Here is a 19417-nt window from a genome sequence, read left to right as displayed (position 1 = left end):
TTCTCATGATTCGAATTTCGTTAAGAGTACAGGCTGCCCACGGGTGAGTGTAATAGCCTGTGATCGAAGTCACATTCGAGGCATACTAATTGGAAAAATAACTAGACTCAAATGGAACAAAACACCAACCTTGAGTCCTATATGTGACCACTGCAACAGTAAGGTGTAAACGCCTGGGATGAGCAATGGGAGACGACGAGATGGAGTAGAACCTGGGCTGCAGAGGGGACAGCAGTGCTGCGAGGAGTGACGCGCTGGGTCTTGCTGATGGGAACTGGTCGAGGGTTTCCAGAAGTGTGGGGAACTGGAAGTGTCTCCAGTCTTCGTATGCTGCTGGATCCTATAAACAAATATTGAAAGAAATACTACTGAAGATACCAGAAATTGATGTGAACTTTCTTTTAAAGTGAAGACCAACTTGTTAGCAAAGAATATAGAGATATTATATCTACTTTATGCGAGTCGATCTCGTAGTCGTATCAGTCGTAAAGTTGGACGTGTTTTCATGAAATTCAGTATGAAAAGGGCTTTCAATCGATACCGCATTTTAAAAAAAAATATTTTGTGTTAATATTCTTTTTTTGAACTTCGAGCAAATCAAGGTCTCCAGGTATTATAACGTAAAAGGTTTCGTAAATTATAAATTACTTATAATTTAAAGTTACCGAAGCCAGAAATGTTAGTTGTCTCCTCTCATCGTTGTCGTCGCAGGTCGTGGCCAGGTACTGTAACAGTATCGTAGTTGGGGGCGTCGTGATGTCCAGGAACCGAGTGAACAGGTCCCGAACGCTGACCGCTCGTAATCTCTCGTGAGGCTCCCAGGATTTAACGGGTCCTAAAAACGTTAGTATAGTATACAAATCTGATGCTAGCTTCTCATGACGCGTAATATCACGAGCCGCGCCGCACCGAGCCGATTTGTACGAGCGAGCACGAACCAAAAGGCGAGTCCGCACAATGTTATTGTAGAATGACGATAAAACATCTCAGAGATTTATTTGCAATTTTAATTGAATATTGATACAGCTTCAATAAGTTTAGATCCTATCAAGTAGCAAAATAGTACTCTCATATACGTCGAGCAACATAATATTTGGAGTTTTGACCAAGTTGGTAATATATGGGATCATTTTGTAACTTAAATTTTACCAATCCTGCATTGAAGCTACATCGAAATTATGTTATTGTAAGATTGTTTAGCACAATCAGCCTATTGATTTCAACCTGAAAACATAATAAAGTTTACTTTTCTAACGCTTACCGCTCGAAGTGTGTGTTTCTTTCAATAGTTGCAACTGTAAGGGCTCGTCATAATCGTCTACGTCTTTGAACCTAGCTAACAGTCCGTCCACTAGCTCCTTGCGATTACACGCCAGTATGCCAACATGGTCACCGGGATCGTAGGTTATTTCATCCTGAAATGGTTCATAATTATAGGACCTACATGGATGTTTTGACATGTTGGTGACGTTATCATCATGAGGACATGGATGTGAAGCAGCTGTTAATCAAAGCTACACCAACGTTTGTTTGTTTTGAACTCGACCTCATGCTTATAATTGACAGGACGTCTTAAGAATGAAACAGCTGTCTCTGCAGTCTGCAGTGTTATTTTACAATTTGCCAGCGTTATTACTTTATGACTAGGGAATGCAATCTTGGACCAAGATTGACTACTCAAGATCTTGGCGTCTTCTTTCTGAACCAAGATTGGTCAGTTCGAGATCTTGTTGAGATTCGGGTCGAGATCTTGGTCGCAAATCAAGATTTTCGGGATTTTCAAGATTGAGCAGAATAATTGAAAAAAATGCGTTTTTTGCTGCAAATTGATAGTAACCAGTCTTTTAATATTAAGTAATATATTAATTATTATGCAATGTTTCAAAGAATTTGTTTTTGAGAAAATTGGGTATTCTTATATAAACTAAACATAACAAATTCAGTAGTTTTTATTATTCGTAGGTTTTTACAAATTCAAGTTTTTTGAAACATAACAATCTGACAAGTTAAGGCGCAGCGCAGACGACAGACTATCCGTGACGCACTTTTTAGTCCGTGGAAATAGAACCTATGGAATTATATGCAGTAACGCACACGACGCACAGCGCAGACGTATTATACGCAGACGAATTATACTGCAGTCTGCATATAATTTGGCTATTGCATAGGTTATATTTCCACGGACTAAAAAGTACACGAACTAGGATCTATAGATCAAATGTTCGATTCGTGAGCCGTCAAACTCTTCTAAGACGCTTATCTGTCTACTATATAATATTATACCCTAATGACTAATCTGTGGTTCGCGCTTTGCCGCGCAGGTATGAACAATCTGAAAATCTCGAAATCTTGTTACAATCTTGGATCTTTTGTCAAGATCGCGAACAGGATTTCGAAATTCAGGATTGATGGCTTTCAAGATTGAATCTTGGAAAATCACTCAAGATCTTGGTGGAATCTTGATCTTGCAAGATCAAGATTGCATTCCCTATTTATGACTTATGATTTATGACCGGTTTTTTTTATAAAATAAGGGAGCAAACGGGTCACCTGATGGTAAGCAACTACCGTCGCCCATGGACACTCGCAACATCAGAAGAGCGGCAGGTGCGTTGCCGGCCTTACTAGTCCAGTACCCGTACCAATCCAGTAATTGAATTCAGCGCTGGTTACGACTAGAATAATGTAAACAGTGGAATACTAATTCAGCGCTGGATTCAGTGACTGAATTGGAATCATGTAAACCCGCTATACGTTTTAAATTCTGCCACACGCAAAAACCCACTTGTATCTATCCTTTTCAAAATTCAAGAGAATGCATTTGACGTGGGAGAGTCATGCTTCGGCACGAATGGGCCGGCTCGACCGGAGAAAAACCACGGGCTCATAGAAAACCGGCGTGAAACAGCGCTTGCGCTGTGTTTCGCCGAGTGAGTGAGTTTACCGGAGGCCCAATCCCCTACCCTATTCCCTTCCCTATCCTCTCCTATTTTCTTCCCTACCCTCCCCTATTACCTCTTAAAAGGCAGGCAACGCACCTGCAGCTCTTCTGATGCTGCGAGTGTCCATGGGCGACGGAAGTTGCTTTCCATCAGGTGACCCGTTTGCTCGATTGCCCCCTTATTTCATTAAAAAAAAAAAAGAATTTTTTGCCACAAAATCCCTTACCTTAGGTTCCATATCTATGAAAATTGTCGATCGTTCTGCCGTGGAGTCTCCTAGATCCTTATTAGCCTTAACAATACACGACACCAGTTGTCGATTGAAGGCAGACTGTAATGCTGTAGGTATGGGGAGAGGTTTGCCCGATACGCGAGCGAACCGCACAGTTTCCTCGCTTAGAGCAACAGTGCCTAGAGCGCGTTTCGCCTCCTGAAGAGTTTCATCGTCATCCAGACAGAACGTTTCACATGCAACCTGGGGAGAGTCAAGGACAAATTAGTTTATAGACTAAACTATTAAATCTATAACAGTCTATTAAAAAGTTACAGCAAAATCCGTTGCGTAGTTTCGAATTTTATGCATCCAGCATCCATGGACCATGTATTCATATAGGGACGGATGTTTAGTGTGGGATAGGTTAGGTTTGCGTTCACAAGACAATTTTCTCCTAGTAGTGCATAAATGTTGACCGGGTTTTGGTTTTTGCCAAAAAGGAGACGTAAAACCTTCTAGGTCTTATCAGTAGAAAATCGCGCACTTTTAGTTATTTGCTGCTTAAATTCCGAGCTAAGCCTCAACCTTTCAAATATTGAAAATAATAACCACAACGAATTATGTATAAAGCAATACCACAGTATCTAACAGGGAAGTATATTGTTACTCACGTTAAACACGTTAGAGGCCCACTTCCGGAAAGCCTGGTCTTGCCCGCACATTTCGTCGCCGGTCGCAAGGTCGTGGATTCGTTCCCCGCCGAGGTCGCCCAGTAGCTTGTCCACGTACTTGCCGAAATTACAGAAGTTGGGGTAAGCGCTGGAGCCGAGCGCGAACACGGCGAACCGCACGTTGCTGAGCGGGCCGAAACTGTCGATTGAGACGGTGTCTGTTGCGCTACCTACAGAATATAGGTAATTAGAATACTACAATTAGAGCAAATAGTGCAAAAGTGCAATACTTCATACTACTGATAACATTTAGCTATGTTATCGATATAAGTATAAAGTATTTCACTTTTTAAGATACTGTTTAAATATACAGGAAATTACTTTGGTCCGCCATCAGCAGCTCTACCATGAATTTAAAGCTATAGTATTTTTCGATACTCGAAACCGACTATCGTAAATTTTTAGTATGGCAAATTTTACAGCGCCTCTAGCGGTTACTTGTGGAACTAAAATCGCTATACTAAATATTTACGTAGTCGGTATCGGGAATCGTTAAATACTATAGCTTTTAACTCATGGTACAGCTACAGTACATCAATTTATTTGATAATGAATCTATACTGTTAGGTATAAGAGAAAGGTAACTACTTCTTAAATAAAAAGGGCGATATCTGAAGACCTCTTAATAAACGACGCAATAAAAATAAAGTTAACGCAAAGTTGTTAAGTGTTCTATGCGTAAATAAGGAAAATAAGGATGTCCTCACACGCCTATATTAATTTTACACTACATACATAAATTACATTACATTATTGACATGTTATTCACTTTTAGTTTTAGTTGTATTAGATCGGGCTAAAATGGTCACTTTGCTTGTAATTCATGTCTTAGATACTAATTTGACATTCGTCAGTTTGACTCTTTTGTTTTTGACGATTCAGTTTCTGAATAGATTTTAGAGGAATTGCAAAATGCGACCATTTTAGCCCAAACTTTTAATATAATGATGAAATCAAATAACATTTAGTTTATTCAAAACGGTTCTTACCGCAGTAGTATCATCAATTTTTTTGCGGTTCAGCGGCTGTACCACGAAACCGTTTTGAGAATCAAACAATCGTACGAGAATGTCGCGTCCTACTCTAACAAACGTGAAATGACGTTGTTAGAGCAGGACGCGGCATTCTCGTCCGATTGTTTGAGTCTCAAAACTTTTTCGTAGTAGGCCTACTGCGGGCTGACTTTGTAAGACCTTATAATTTATATAAGTACTTACTACTTAAACTAGTGAATGTAATAATATTTTCGTTACTATTTTGAGTTTTAAATTCGTAACTCTTACCTTTTAGGGACTCCAATCGGCTGAGTTGTTTTGGATTATTTACTGCGTATCTCTGCAATTCTATTTGACTGTTGGCTTTGATAAACGATTTTGTTGTTAACATATTTTGTGAGTTACTGAAAAAAGAAACATTTTTAGACAAAAAAAAAACGCTAAAATTTAGTACAAAATAAACATTTTGGACAGAAGAAAAATACTTACACGCTTCCGTCTTCCCCGACTTGATCCGCGTATAATATTTCACAAAGGTGTTCACCAAATGCCTAAAAACAAAAAATAAATAAAAAAATAAGAAGAGTAGGTATAGTAGCAAATCATTTTTATGTAAATCCATCCATTGTTTCGTAATCGATTTCAGATTAAAAGAATCGATCCCGAAAGAGTACCTGCTAGAATATGGCTAAAGCTTTTAAAGAAATAAATCCCCTGAGTGCATGAAAATATTAAAATACTGAAATCATATTTATAAAAAAAATGTTTATTTTTACTATCAAAAATACTTTCTATATTTTCTCTTTTAACAAAACCACTGTCGATATCATTATAATTATGTTCGGGGCAGGAGTGATCCCACAATCCCTGTACAACCTTTATCTGGTTCCTCAAAGGGTCTGGTTTTGCAAATTAGGGTCAATTCAGAAATATATGTTTGTGAATCACTCGCGGTAACGATTTAAAGGGTAATTTATCGACCACCAATTTAGTGGGGATTTGGCGTTGATATGTTTATTTCAGTTTCCCTTTTGTTGTTTTAACTTATGTTTGGTTATGGGTGGTACTTATTCTGATTTAATATTTAATAACGTTAGAGTGAAGCCTTTAAATTAATAGGCTAATATCTAGGCTCTATATTGAGCAGGGGTCACCGAATGACGGACCGCGGTCTGCATCCGAACCGCCGACCCATTGTGAGCGGACCAAGCATTTTCGAAGACAAACTTCGTTAAAAATAAATGTTGGTTTCGACTTACTGATAAACATCTCCAGGATTTAATATGAATAGCTTACACCAATTTTACTCCAAACATCAGAGAGGCTACAAAAATTGAAACTTTTCTCACGTTTGTTTAATAAATATTTTTTTTATAAAATGTGCGGACCGCGAATGTCATTTCATTTCTTAAAATGGACCCCGAGCGAAACTTATTGGTGACCCCTGATATAGAGCATGTCAAAGAAATGTGTGACCCTGAACTCTTTAAATCTCAACTTAACAAAATGTTTTTAAAATTTGTGAACATTGCAAAAAGTAACTAAATTGACTAATACATTTATCCTTATCTTATCTAATGATAGGAAGTAAAGAGGAGGAGACTTTATGCTGTCTTATTATCCGCGTTATGAAATGTACTACAGTTTCTGTAGAGTTTTTTTAAGAGGTGCCTGCTTAAATTATGCGTGTAACACTTACCACACCATTTTCCGGAGGGTCTCCGTTACCAAAAGTGGACGTCACAACCAACAGCAGAGCCTCGTGCTCAATAGAAGTTATGTCATAGTCTGCCATACAATGTACCTGTGGGATAACTGCTGTTTAGAAGTGCAAAGCAAATCTTTTGAAAGGGTCTGGCTCCTTAGATGCTTTCGTTAATTTTAATCTCATGTTAAAATTATAGGGGATTTGATATAAGGCATTGCAAATGAGCAATGATACTATCTAAGCCATGTCTAACCAAGACTATGGAGTATGGACCTTGTTTCACAATAAATTAATAAGTAAAAGTGAATTCTTATCCGAATATTTAGTCATTGCTTACTTTGAACTGAGCAACTAAAGAGACAAAACATCCCAATAGAGTATTTATCTCTAACTATGAAACTGTAATCAAGGAACAAGGAACGATCGAATTATAATTAGCCCCAAATGAAAGCTGAACTTTAAACACATGTCCAAAATATTCGAAGCTATCCGCAATAATCTGAATTTGGAACGCCGGCTAAAAGGACTTGCATATTGCATTTTGCATACATCATATTTCAAAATACAAACGTGCGTGTTCCCACATACGGAACCAAATTGATGCTGTTAAAGTTTAAAACTTGAGAGTACCTGGGCGTTGAAAGCGTGACCGAAAATGACTCCTAACTCTTTGGCGTACTGCTCAGATTTGCCTGTCTCCGTGGCATACAGCACTGTAGCTTTAATCCTCTTTGAGAGTGCTTTTCCAAAAAGTTTAGATGTAAATTTAACAGCCCGTGCGATCTGTTTGAAGTGGAATTTCCTATTAATAGGCCTCTTCCCGGTGATCGGCTTTGACTTCTGCCACTGATGGGTCTTCCACGCCGGTTCCTGAAGAAAAGTCTCGACTGAGTCTCTTCTCAAACTTTGAACCACAAAAATTATTCAAAACACTCGGTAGGTATTAAAACTTTATTAAGTACGAAAGTAAAGTTAAATATTAATATTCGCATTTTTACGTCTGGATCTAGTCCAGACGTAAAAATGCGAATATTAATATTTAACTTTTGTCTTCATCGAAGTTTTTATTGAAAAAGATAATCGTAGATTTATAAGAATAAGATCTAAAGATTAACCCTCTTATTAATAAACGTTGTATAAGCTTTGAATAGTTATATAGTGTTTTGTCTTCTTCAATCCAATTAAAAATTTCACTTGTGTGACAGGAACAAAACACTATATAACTATTTAAAGCTTATACAACGTTTATTAATAAGAGGGTAAGTATAAAAGTTTTTTAATTTTATAATAGAATGTGGTCTCAATCGAAGCCTTATTACTATCTGTAGAACTAAAATTACACTTTTATCATGCCAGTCGACAGAACTTCGCCATCGCATCGTTCGATTTTTAAATTCAATGGGCATTGTCCAAAAAAAATCACATGTACTTTTTATATTTTTTTCGTTAAAATAGGGTATTTTAAGAATATGGAAATTCATTGGCTAGTTTTTTCTCAATAAATTTTTAAAGTTTCGCTCTGACGTCATCATCGGCGGCCAATAATTGACCTCTGCAGTATGTTTTTTCCTTTCAATCTTATTTATAATGGCTGGTTCGTCAAATGCAAGTTCTCATTATGTGAAAGCTGATACGAGAAGCTTACCAAAAGTTCGAAACGCCATTGAAGGTCAAACAAAGGTTAAACATATTTGTTCAAAAATATAAGTAACCAATGGGTATTTTTTTCGTTTATATACAGAAAAACGATCACTGACTTTATTCCTCGAAATGTTTTTGTAATGAGCAAAATTAAAAAAAAAATGGACAATCCCCATTATAATAGGCTGGCCATAGACAGACCGCATCTTGCATTGAGACCGACTGCAAAATGCGGTTACCGCACGGCGATCTGTAGTTTCTATACTAAATTCATATCCGCAATACACGGACCGCTCGAGCAGTTCTTGAGCGGTTGGAGTAACAGCGGCTCCGCTCTAGAGCAGTCTGTCCCGCCTGCAACTTGTGGTCCGTCTATGGCCAGTCTTAGAGCCGATCTACACCGGAATGGCAGAGGCGAGGCGAGCAGTTTCAGTGTCATATGATTTTAAACTTTATTTTCATTATTGTAATACGTAGTATCGCTTGAGAAATCTACGGCCGCCCTCGGACGCTCGTGGCCGCTCGTGGCCTCTAGCGCGGCGGCGGCGATTTCTCAAGCTATACTATGCCATCGCCTCGCCTCTGCCATTCCGGTGTGTTTTGAGCCTTATTTAATTTACCTGATATTCGTAGGAAGGTTTTAGATAGTACAGTGCCATCTCTTGGTGGAAAACTGGGGTGATCGACGAGGACATAGGCGGTACTATCCAAACCCAATCTGCTGGGCAGCCAGACCTGATAAAAAAAAAATTAAAACATGTCTACAGTTTGTAAAACGAAAATATAATTTATTATTGCGTCATAATAGTAAACATTAAAAGAAATATATCAGTGCCTCCAACTATTCCGTTTGTGTAATAAATAATAATAGTACACGAGCTGTTATGGTGTAAAGTGTAAACTTACGTGCATATAACGACAAAAGTTTTCAAAGTCACGTATGCCAACTCTTATGGGATCGAAACGGAATCAAATTTAGGCTCAGAGTGCCGCGATCAGGGAACTTAGCGTTTCCTGAAAGACGCCACAAATCCAATTTCAAGGATAGTGTATCAAAGTCGACAAAATATTAGAATAATACATCACAATATAATGTGAATCACTTTATGCGGCAACTCTACGTCAGCTCATCCTGGATTATCGCGGAAGATTACGCAGGTATAGAATAAATAGTATATTCGCCCATATTATTGATCGTCTTCTGTGCATGCTGTTGACAGCTTCGTTCATCATTGTCCAACATTTGCCCAGCATGAAAATGAGCCTTTAGAAAAGGACCAAATAAAACGACAACTTTAAAAGTTTAGACTAGTGTAGACATGTGCGTCCAAGATCGAAGTCGATTGCGCTTCTCGTAGACGGTTTCGCAATCATAGTCCAACGCGACGAGGGACTTTATAAAAGGGACCAAAAATGACAGGTATGTTTGCTCCGAAAGCACCGGATAAAAACTCAGTGGCTATTCGAGAAATTCGTGCTTAATTTTCCACATACCATCCTAAAGTATTTGCTTACGATACAGGTACCCTTTGACCAATCTGGATTCGCAAGCATTCCAGCCAGTGTGTATTCGCATGACGTCACAGCTCAATTCAGCGCAGACGTAAACAAGACGAAAAGTCGCACGATTTGTTTGTTCATACATTGTGTTTGCTCCTCGATTCACACCAGCTCGAAGGCTCCGGCGTTGATAGTTTTACGGCTTCAATATTCTATTGTTTGTCCTCATCCGTGTTCTATAAACGCTATTATGTTCCTCACATAATTATGGGAGCGCCTGAATATTCCCAGACTTGGATAGTGACGTCATAGCTGTAAAGGCTATCGCAAACTAACCCGCTGTCAGTACAGTAGAATAAACTAAGCGGTGTCCTTGAAATAAAACTAGATCAACAGATAATATAGGTTTTGCGGGCTTGTTACTTACATTGTTTTGCTACTTCAAGTTACGTAAAATGATTTTAGTGAGTGCGTCGGATTTTAGGGGTCCTAATAATTAATAATATGAAGATAACATACATCATGCTATATTATTAACCTGTGTGTGATTTAGAAATTCGCGAAAGAAAATGTTTAAAGGAAATATTCTGCAAAATCCATAGACATTGCGACATTTTCATAAAAAGACAATAAAACCAAAAGCCTTGTGCGATGCAAAATAGTGTCTGAGCATTCGAACACTCTAGCTGTTTCACTAGTTAGTAGTTATTGAGTTCACTTTTTGTGCCTTTGTATTCGTATGAACACTATACATTAACAGAAACAAAGTGATACGTGTTTCAACTTTTAATGAAAATTATTAACGTGTGTTTCTAAATTCATTCATAGTCATCATCAACAATCAGCACAGAAAGAGGATAAAAAAATTAACGTACTTAATTGATTTTGTGAAGCCAAACGAGCTAATTTGTGCGTTGTGAGTCGCAGAATTTCGGTCGCGTAAATATCTTTTCATACAAATCATGCCTCACAAAATTACGCTCGCGTGAATCAAACAGGACTTTTATATGAAACTGAATGCGGCAGAATTTCTGCCAGCCGAAATTCTGCGACTCACAACTCACAAATTACGCTTGTTTGGCTTCACCCTAATCAGTAATAAAAAAACACCTAGCAATTACTGTACCACATACTCTTATAGAATTATCATATCTACATTCTATTTTTGGAGGGAAGGACTTTTCATACAATTACTCTATTTTATTGAATAAGAGCCAGTGGTAAATAACCAACAAAAATCTCACTCAGCTGTTGGAGCGCTCAGGGATCTCAAACCGTAACCACCTATAGAAGCTAGATCCTAATTGAAAGCCTACCTCAGTCTGTTCTCGTTGTCCAGATGTTTGATGAAGCTCTCAGCAGCGGTGTGATGGTCGACGATAGTGGCGTTGTGCTGCTGAAAGCTGTGCAGCACCGCCACGTTAGCCTCCACCAGCGCGCGGTCCTTCCACAGGGTGACCGGCGTCCGGGTGTCCAGACCCATCTTCTGGGCTATTGTCTGAAAGACGAGACTTGTTAAGAAATTGAATAGTTTACATATGGTAAATGGTTATTCCTCTGCATTTCCAAACCATTAACACCTCCATCGTGGGTATCGCAGACACAATAGATTTTCAGTTGTTATGCGGCAGTCGGCTGCCGCTTCAGTATTGATGGGTTAAAATAATGCTATTCTTGAGTACCTCTACAACCTGTAGACTCAAGATTGGCAGTATAAACAGTACCGCCTGACAGTTCCACTTTTTTGTACTATCACAGGACCTACTTAGCTTCATCGGCAAGTTGATAAATGTTTTTTGCGACAGCAATGCAACAGGCGAAAAATTTACAATATCTGCTTTCAAGCGCCTGTTGCATTACTGTTGCAAAATGCCCTGTAAGACCCATTCGGCAGATTATGACTAAATTTGACATAATCCGACTATACACTTTTTATCAGTACTTAATATCAGTTTCTCTGTTAGTATTCCTTGCCTCCAGCATATTTAATCGGTTGGCGTCGCAGAAGTTCCGGCAGCCGATCTCGGTGCTCATGTACCAGCCGTTGAAGGCGTTGGCGGTGAACTCGATGCCTCCGCAGTCGAAGCGCATGCTGGACACCGCCGGCACCGCGTACCACCGCAGCTGCAGCTCTTGGAACCATTCATACCTGGGGATATACGGTTATAGAGCTTCGCGAATTGGGAACAAATTCGCGGCGAAACGATCTCGCAGTTGATGTTTTTAAGTTAGGTGTATAATTAGGGTAAGGAGATATTTTTATGGCAGCGCATTCACCTCACCCGAGTGAAGAATCTTCCTTATTTCAATTTCTTCCTTAGCATTCTTTTCTTATTTCAAGCTTTGATTTGCTTAGCTGCATAGACGGAAGACAAGCGGCATACAATACAAATTATTTTTTTGTATCGATTAAAGCGCGCTCTATATTTTGTTTCTTTCAAAAAGCTGGCTAGGTTTTTACTTAGTGCTAGTATAATATGTATGCGCAGCAGCACTAAAGTTTTAAGTTTTATCGATTCAAGAAAAAAAACGTTATTTATTTGAGGTCTAATTCTTCTACGAGTGAAACACACTCTGAGCAAGAAGTAGAGATCGGAGACCTGAAAATTTTGAAATTGCTCCTGAGGCAGTTTCTTCGCAAATTCACGCAAAGATGGACTTCCTTTTTTGGCCAGCTCCAGGGATCCCACATACCGCCTTCACAAATGACGAATCCCGCCGCGATTAATTACTTTTCAGAAAGGAGATATAAAAAGAGTTATTGCGGACGTACAGCACATAAAATAAATACTATTTGTGTTTCGATGACATTCAATCAATTTTCGTCGAATTTAAACTATTAATATTTGTGTCGGAATAAAAATGTTTTCAATTTAAACTCAATATCAAGTGGATTTTGTGAATACAAAGCAGTGCTCCACGATCGATTTTTGTACGCAACAATTAATACAAATCTATGAATACTTATAAAATTCCAGATGACGCCTGCAACTCCGTTGCGCGAATTAGTTTATCACGCGGAAACCTTATATTTTTCCGGGATAAAAAGTTCCTACGTCTTTGGACCTAAAATATCCCCATAACAAGCAAAATTGGTGTCGAGATACTTTACTATTTCTTACATAGTTTCCGCTAGATTTCGCATCAATGAAGTTGTAAGCAATATTTAATAAGACAGTAAAATGTATCGAAAAGTGTTAAAGACGATTACAGAAAATAAATCTAGATGTTAAGGGGGCGACTAACCCTAAAGTGTCGATTTTATAATTCATTTTTATACTTGAAAATAAGCTCTGAATTGTTTCATTTTCTAAAATTAGATACTACATTATATTTCCGAGAATTCGATCTGAGCAAAAACACGATATCTTAAAATTTTCTCGATAGAAAAAAATCACAAAGATGCATCTAATTTTCACGAATTTTTCATTTATTGCCATAACCGTGCATTGAACTAAGTTAATATTTTAACACATTGTATAAAATTCTATCATTGAGAGATCGACCTAGCGAATTTTTAAAATGTTGTATATTTATCGAGTTATTGAGAAAAAACTAATTTAGCGATGAATCCGCGTAATTCTTTTTCACCTGGCATATGAAAAACGGGCGTGAGTGTGAAGAGAAGGACGATGTTTGATTTTTGGGGTTAGTCGCCCTCTTAATGGATTTCGACCACGTTTGATTTTTTATACTGTATATGTCGCAGCCGACTGGTTTAAATAGCCGTTCAATCAAACAGCTAGCCCTTTGACTGAACAACGCCATTCAATCACACGGCTATACGTCGTTTAGCCGACTTGTTGACTACAACGTTCAACACTACAGCTAGACGACGCTTAGCCAACTGGTTTTTTTTTTGTTTTGGCCCCCCTTTTATTTAACGGCGGTCGCCGGCTGCTATCGCAGAATGCTCGCTGCGCTCGCTCGGCTCCCTCTGTATTTGTGGTCTAAGTTCTAACCCAACCTAACCAACTTTTGGACTTTCTGGATTGTGTTTGTTTCGGGGGAGGCTGCGTCCATCCATTTCATAATCCCGTAATTTCTCCTCGAATATTTGGTGAAATTTTAATTCAGTCGTATGTGCCTCCACAATTTTTGTATCTTTAATAACACTTGTAACTTTTATTAACTACTTTCTTTCCTAAAAACAACCACAAACACCAACAAACACCTGGTAGTTGACGCCATATTGTAAATAAAACGCACCTAGCGCCGCAGCGGTGCGCGCTGAACTACTTCAATTAGACGGCGGACTTTTGAATCAGCTGTAGTGTTGAACGTTTTGAGCGACTAAAATATTCAATATAAAAGCTAGACGTGTGATTGAATGGCGTTGTTCAGTCAAAGGGCTAGCTGTTTGATTGAACGGCTATTTAAACCAGTCGGCTGCGACATATATATTATGACAGACGATGTGGTCATTACTATTTGGCCTGAAATAAATATATTATTATTACCGAAAGACATCGATATCATGATCTCGTCACAGTATAGCAATATGACATATCCCTAACTAATATTGTTATACTGTGGTCTCATAGTCAATTTCAACAGGCAATTTATTTGTCAATTTGTTTTAGTAAATTAGTCGTAGTTGTCTGTGGACAGGCCATTGCGGTTGTGTATCGCGGGCTGACATGTTCCATAATTGCATGCTCACGGACCGTGGCCTGTCCCATCCCACTTGGCCTCATCCCGCTTGGCCCCGTGACCCGTCCCGCTTGGCCCCATCCCATGTGGCCCATCCTGCTTCGTACCCCATTATCCCGGGATAGCTCGACAAAGGAGCGATGAAAGAATGTTTTATTTGCGTCAATTAGTTTTACTACGGTATTATGTAGGTAATTGGTTCGGTTTATTGATGATAATATGAATTGGATGCGACGAAGCTCTACGTGCTTTTCTTTGTTATAATAATTTTATTAGTGGTAGAGTTGGTCTATGATGAGTAAAGGGGATGATAAAAATGTAGCAACCCGAGGCGTTTATTCAAGATGCATTTATTCTGTCGAATTTATCACATTTATGGTGGCTAAAGAGCCTAGTGTTGACATTGAAACGTAACGAGACGATGCAATGTGATGCATTTTAAAATGTGCCGTTCATGGAACTTTATTTAACAAGATACATTGAATTGATGGACTCGTCGTCGCCTGCGGTGTTGGGCAGCCTATTCCAATTTTGAATGGCTTTTGAAAAATGCATCGCATCGCCTTGTCACATTGCAATGTTAATTGATCCTTCACACCCCAAAATAGCCAAAAATATGAATAAAATATATCATTTCATACTAACTTCAATCGACACATACAATTCAATTCCACTATATTACAATACTATTGAAATGTAAATAAACATAGTATTAGGTAACGTGCTATCAGTGTTTACGGACCGTAAAGTCAGATTGGCGGAGGTTTACGAGACGTATTTACTGTACTGTACAAAGCACGTGCCCTTAAATTTACGTCCACATAAATCTCTGATGACTTGTGTCGACAGGTTAGGGTCAGACACATTTGAGTGAGGCTTTAAAGCAGAAGTTCCCAAACTTATTTTGTCTACCGCCCACTTTAAGAACAAATTATATTTTAGCGCCCCCAACGTTTCAATTTAAAATGCATCCAAATGAAGTAAATCACCCCCCAAGCCTTTACACAACGCTCCCATTTTTGTCAGCGCCCACAACCGGGCGTTATCGCCCACTTTGGGAAAGGCTGATATTTTTATGAAATAAGGGGGCAAACGAGCAAACGGGTCACCTGATGGAAAGCAACTTCCGTCGCCCATGGACACTCGCAGCATCAGAAGAGCTGCAAGTGCGTTGCCGGCCTTTTAAGAGGGAATAGGGTAATAGGGGAGGGTAGGGAAGGGAAGGTAATAGGGGAGGATAGGGAAGGGAAGGGAATAGGTGAGGGTAGGGAAGGGAAGGGAATAGGGGAGGGTAGGGAAGGGAATAGGGTAGGGGATTGGGCCTGCGGTAAACTCACTCACTCGGCGAAACACAGCGCAAGCTGTTTCACGCCGGTTTTCTGTGAGAACGTGGTATTTCTCCGGTCGAGCCGGCCCATTCGTGCCGAAGCATGGCTCTCCCACGTATAAAAAGATTATTTTTAATCAAAATCGAAATAATTTATCTCCAAATATTATAGAGTCGCGTTCGTCTTCTTGTATAATATATTTTGTAACTCTTTGCCTTACTTCAAACAAGTGTTCTACTTAAAGTTCTGAAAAAATAAAGCGATAAAACCAAACAAACTTGTTATTATTTAAAAATCCACTCGCCTTTGTGACGAAAGTTCGAGAACAAAAAATGCTTTGCGATGTTAATAACGGAAATAAAACCAACCTCTATCGGAACTACAGAAGTACAGACCGAACACCTGTACCGATGGAATTCGTTTACAAGAAAGTGAGGCGAGAGCTGCCTTATTGCATGTCAAAGCCTATTGCTTTTATATACAGCGTGTTCACGTTTATATGCATGATGTATTTAAAAGATACTGCATTTTTAATCTCTAAAATCTCAAATAGAACGGATATCAAACTCTTAGAACCATTTTACATAACTATACATAACTATTAAAAATATTTACACAGCGAATGACTAAACATGCTAGTGCAGAGGTTCCCAAACTGTGCGCCACGGCGCCCTGGTGCGCCGTGGAAAGGCAAGAGGGGCGCCGTGACTCGATCCTCCATCATTATCCGAAACCACAAATACATCTTTAAATATAAAACTCAAAGGTGACTGACTGACATGGTGATCTATCAACGCACAGCCCAAACCACTGGACCGAGCGGGCTGAAATTTGGCATGCAGGTAGATATTATGACGTAGGCATCCGCTAAGAAAGGATTTTGATCAATCCCACCTCCAAGGGGTTAAAATAGGGGATGAAAGTTTGTATATATATAATAATAATACTTCTTAACGCGAGCGAAGCCGCGGGCAAAAGCTCGTATTATTATAAAATTAAATTATAATATTAATTATGTAAATCAGGTAGATAATTGAATATTTGTTTATTACTATTTACCTGCTTAACCTAACTATAATCACGAAAGGTATTTATTTATGTATCTTTTTTTAATAGAGTAGGGCACCGTGACAAAATATTTTTCGCGTGTCTGCGCCGCAGGCTGAAAAAGATTGGGAACCCCTGTGCTAGTGGTATGCTATATTTGCGTACATTTTTTTAGGATAAATTTATCCTATGTTTTAGTATTATTGAGTCCCGGGACCTTTCCCAAATAAAAAAAAAATGCTTAGTGGTTTGGGCGTGAAGAGGTAATAGACAGCCACACTTTCGCATATTTTATAATATTAGTGTGTAAAAGCGAAGCCAAACGAGCGTATTTTGTGAGTTGTGAGTCGCAGAATTTCGGTCGCGTAAATATCTTTTCATACAATGACTCACAAAATTACGCTCGTGTGAATCAAACAGGACTTTTGTATTATTATTATTATTTATTATAATCTTAAGCTTATGTTATCTACATGACAGTTAAGCACTTCCTGCAAAACTGCTTACGAAGTTTGACTGCAGGTTACAGTCTATTTAAATATATTTAATTATCTGAACATGAGAATTAAGGATAAGTCACAATTTTTTTGACTATTTTTTTACATACTAACACTTTAGTGTTGTATTTGATGTATTTTGATAAAAGTACATCAAATACAACACTAAAGCGTCCCTAACAAAAACTCCCTCAACATTATTTTAAATTTACATAATTTATATAGGTTCCAGTCTAATGTTTTCAGGTAAGCTATTTAGTAAGTATGGTAAGCGGTTTTTTAATGTTCTATCTCCGAAATAATTATTTACTATGGGGACTTCATATTTCTGCCGAGCAGAATTTCTGCCAGCCGAAATTCTGCGACTCACGACTCACAAATTACGCTCGTTTGGCTTCAAACAGTAAACACCCCATACACGGTTCTCCCATGTGCTCGAGTGTAATAGTGTTCGCGGGGCTGTATATGTTTTGACGTTTTGCCGCTCGGGAACAAAGCCAATCAGACCCTTTGCGATATAACATGCCATCCCTACGACCTTTGAACATTATCAAAAGACGAAAGACAAGATTCTGTTAATTTTCGTTATCAGCCCGTTGAAAACAATTTAACCGTTTGGTCTTTACATTCGAAATGTATTGTAGAATGCTTGGGATAAAGGAATCTTGACAAATTATTATATAGTCAGTAGCACGTATCCTCTGACCCTTAGATTCTTTAGTCACAAAATTAATTATTCTCAAATGAAATAGGGACAAATCTTGTGATGTGACTTGTAACAGACAAAGTCCTAATTTATATTATTACTAAAATACGCAATATTATACTTTATTAATTTTTACTTACGTGGGATGCGTCATGTGGACCTCCATGACTAATTCTCGTGGGATGTCGAAGTAGTCGGGATCCTTGCCGTTGGCGGACAGGACCAGCGGTAGGATGTCCCACGCCGTACGGGCAGGCTTCCAGCCGAGTTTCAGGCAGAGCTGTGGGGAAAACAGGCTGTATAGTTGGCTGTATAATGAATATAATATGAACTAAAAAACAACGGGTTGTAGAAGTGCCAATAGAAGTGAAAATTTAAACATACATTGCCGCGCGGTAGAAAAAGAGTGGAATATTACTTCATCTACTTATTATATTGTAGAACCAAGTAAAATTAAATATTATAGTCTTTTCCAGTACCTACGCTGTATATTAGTGTCGCTTGTTGTGTAAACATTTGTTTACAGAAGCCATACAAATAGCAAGTGCAACAAAAAACCTACTTAAGACAGTAGAATAAAGAATGTTAACATCGAAACAACAAAGGCTGCCTTCACATTACGTCGCAAGCAGTGCGGCAGCAGCGCTGCAGCCGCGCGACTTGTATATGTCGCAGGGAAAAGAAGATATCAGGGATATCCCGAAATCCCTAGGGATATCACGAAATCGCGGTAGATACCGAATATTCTTGTTTCTTACGTCTTCTTACTAAACAATTCTAGTGATATGTCATTTCACTAAACTAAATCTAGTGAAATGTCAGAAAAGCGGATACCGCCGAAAAAAATCGAGCTACGCATTTCTCTCGCTCGCTCTAATACATACAAGGGCACTAGTGTGATTTTAGTCGTTAAATTATTACGTGTACGTTAAGTTTGAATGCGATTTTCTAAATATCACCTTTTACGACTCTCGAGTTTCAACATTTTTTAATATTTTCCAGACTTACGCGCATGTTACTTGCATGGTATCGAACCATGCAAGTAACATGCGCGCCTGCCTGCCTGTTAAATGTATATTATGGGGATATTAATAACTCAATACCGATAATAAGATCCCTTCACGCTGATAATGCCCCATTCGAGTTAAGAGGGCGACTAACGCAAAAAATCGTCCTTCTCTCTTCACACTCACGCCCGTATTTCATATGCTAGGTGAAAAAGGACGACGCGGATTCATTTAAATAAAAAGAAAATTATTTTTTTCCTAATAACTCGATAAATATGTAACATTTAAAAAATCCGCTAGGTCAGTTCCTCAATGATAGAATTTAATACAATGTGTTAAAATAATAACTTAGTTTAATGCACGGCAATATATGAAAAATTCGTGAAAATTAGATGCATCTTTGTGATCGAGAAAATTTTAAGATATCGTGTTTTTGCTAGGTCTGATT

The 19417-nt window shown here is 38.5% G+C and overlaps 1 protein-coding gene across 2 annotated transcripts in view; it reads right to left on the bottom strand.

Moving 5' to 3' along the window:
* The window catches only part of LOC121731485 (nitric oxide synthase-like protein), a 137894-nt gene that overhangs the window by 22159 nt on the left and 96318 nt on the right, over window positions 1-19417 (bottom strand). For both annotated transcript variants that reach the window (XR_006036243.1, XM_042120914.1), the window contains 13 exons: window positions 18103-18242; window positions 11706-11880; window positions 11048-11229; window positions 8852-8966; window positions 7221-7460; window positions 6582-6686; window positions 5372-5433; window positions 5171-5286; window positions 3828-4057; window positions 3169-3417; window positions 1262-1415; window positions 666-835; window positions 130-340 (listed from right to left, as the gene is read on the bottom strand). Coding sequence is in view for 1 of the 2 variants with exons in the window: in XM_042120914.1 (XP_041976848.1) it covers window positions 130-340; window positions 666-835; window positions 1262-1415; window positions 3169-3417; window positions 3828-4057; window positions 5171-5286; window positions 5372-5433; window positions 6582-6686; window positions 7221-7460; window positions 8852-8966; window positions 11048-11229; window positions 11706-11880; window positions 18103-18242 (2149 nt within the window). In the remaining variant the exon portion in view is untranslated. The remainder of the gene's footprint in view (window positions 1-129; window positions 341-665; window positions 836-1261; window positions 1416-3168; window positions 3418-3827; window positions 4058-5170; window positions 5287-5371; window positions 5434-6581; window positions 6687-7220; window positions 7461-8851; window positions 8967-11047; window positions 11230-11705; window positions 11881-18102; window positions 18243-19417) is intronic.

Source organism: Aricia agestis, chromosome 11 (assembly GCF_905147365.1).
Source record: "Aricia agestis chromosome 11, ilAriAges1.1, whole genome shotgun sequence".
In the NCBI taxonomy this organism is placed as follows: Eukaryota; Metazoa; Arthropoda; class Insecta; order Lepidoptera; family Lycaenidae; genus Aricia; species Aricia agestis.
The sequence above is the reverse complement of the archived record's forward strand: the minus strand, read 5'-3'. Positions and strand labels throughout refer to the sequence as shown.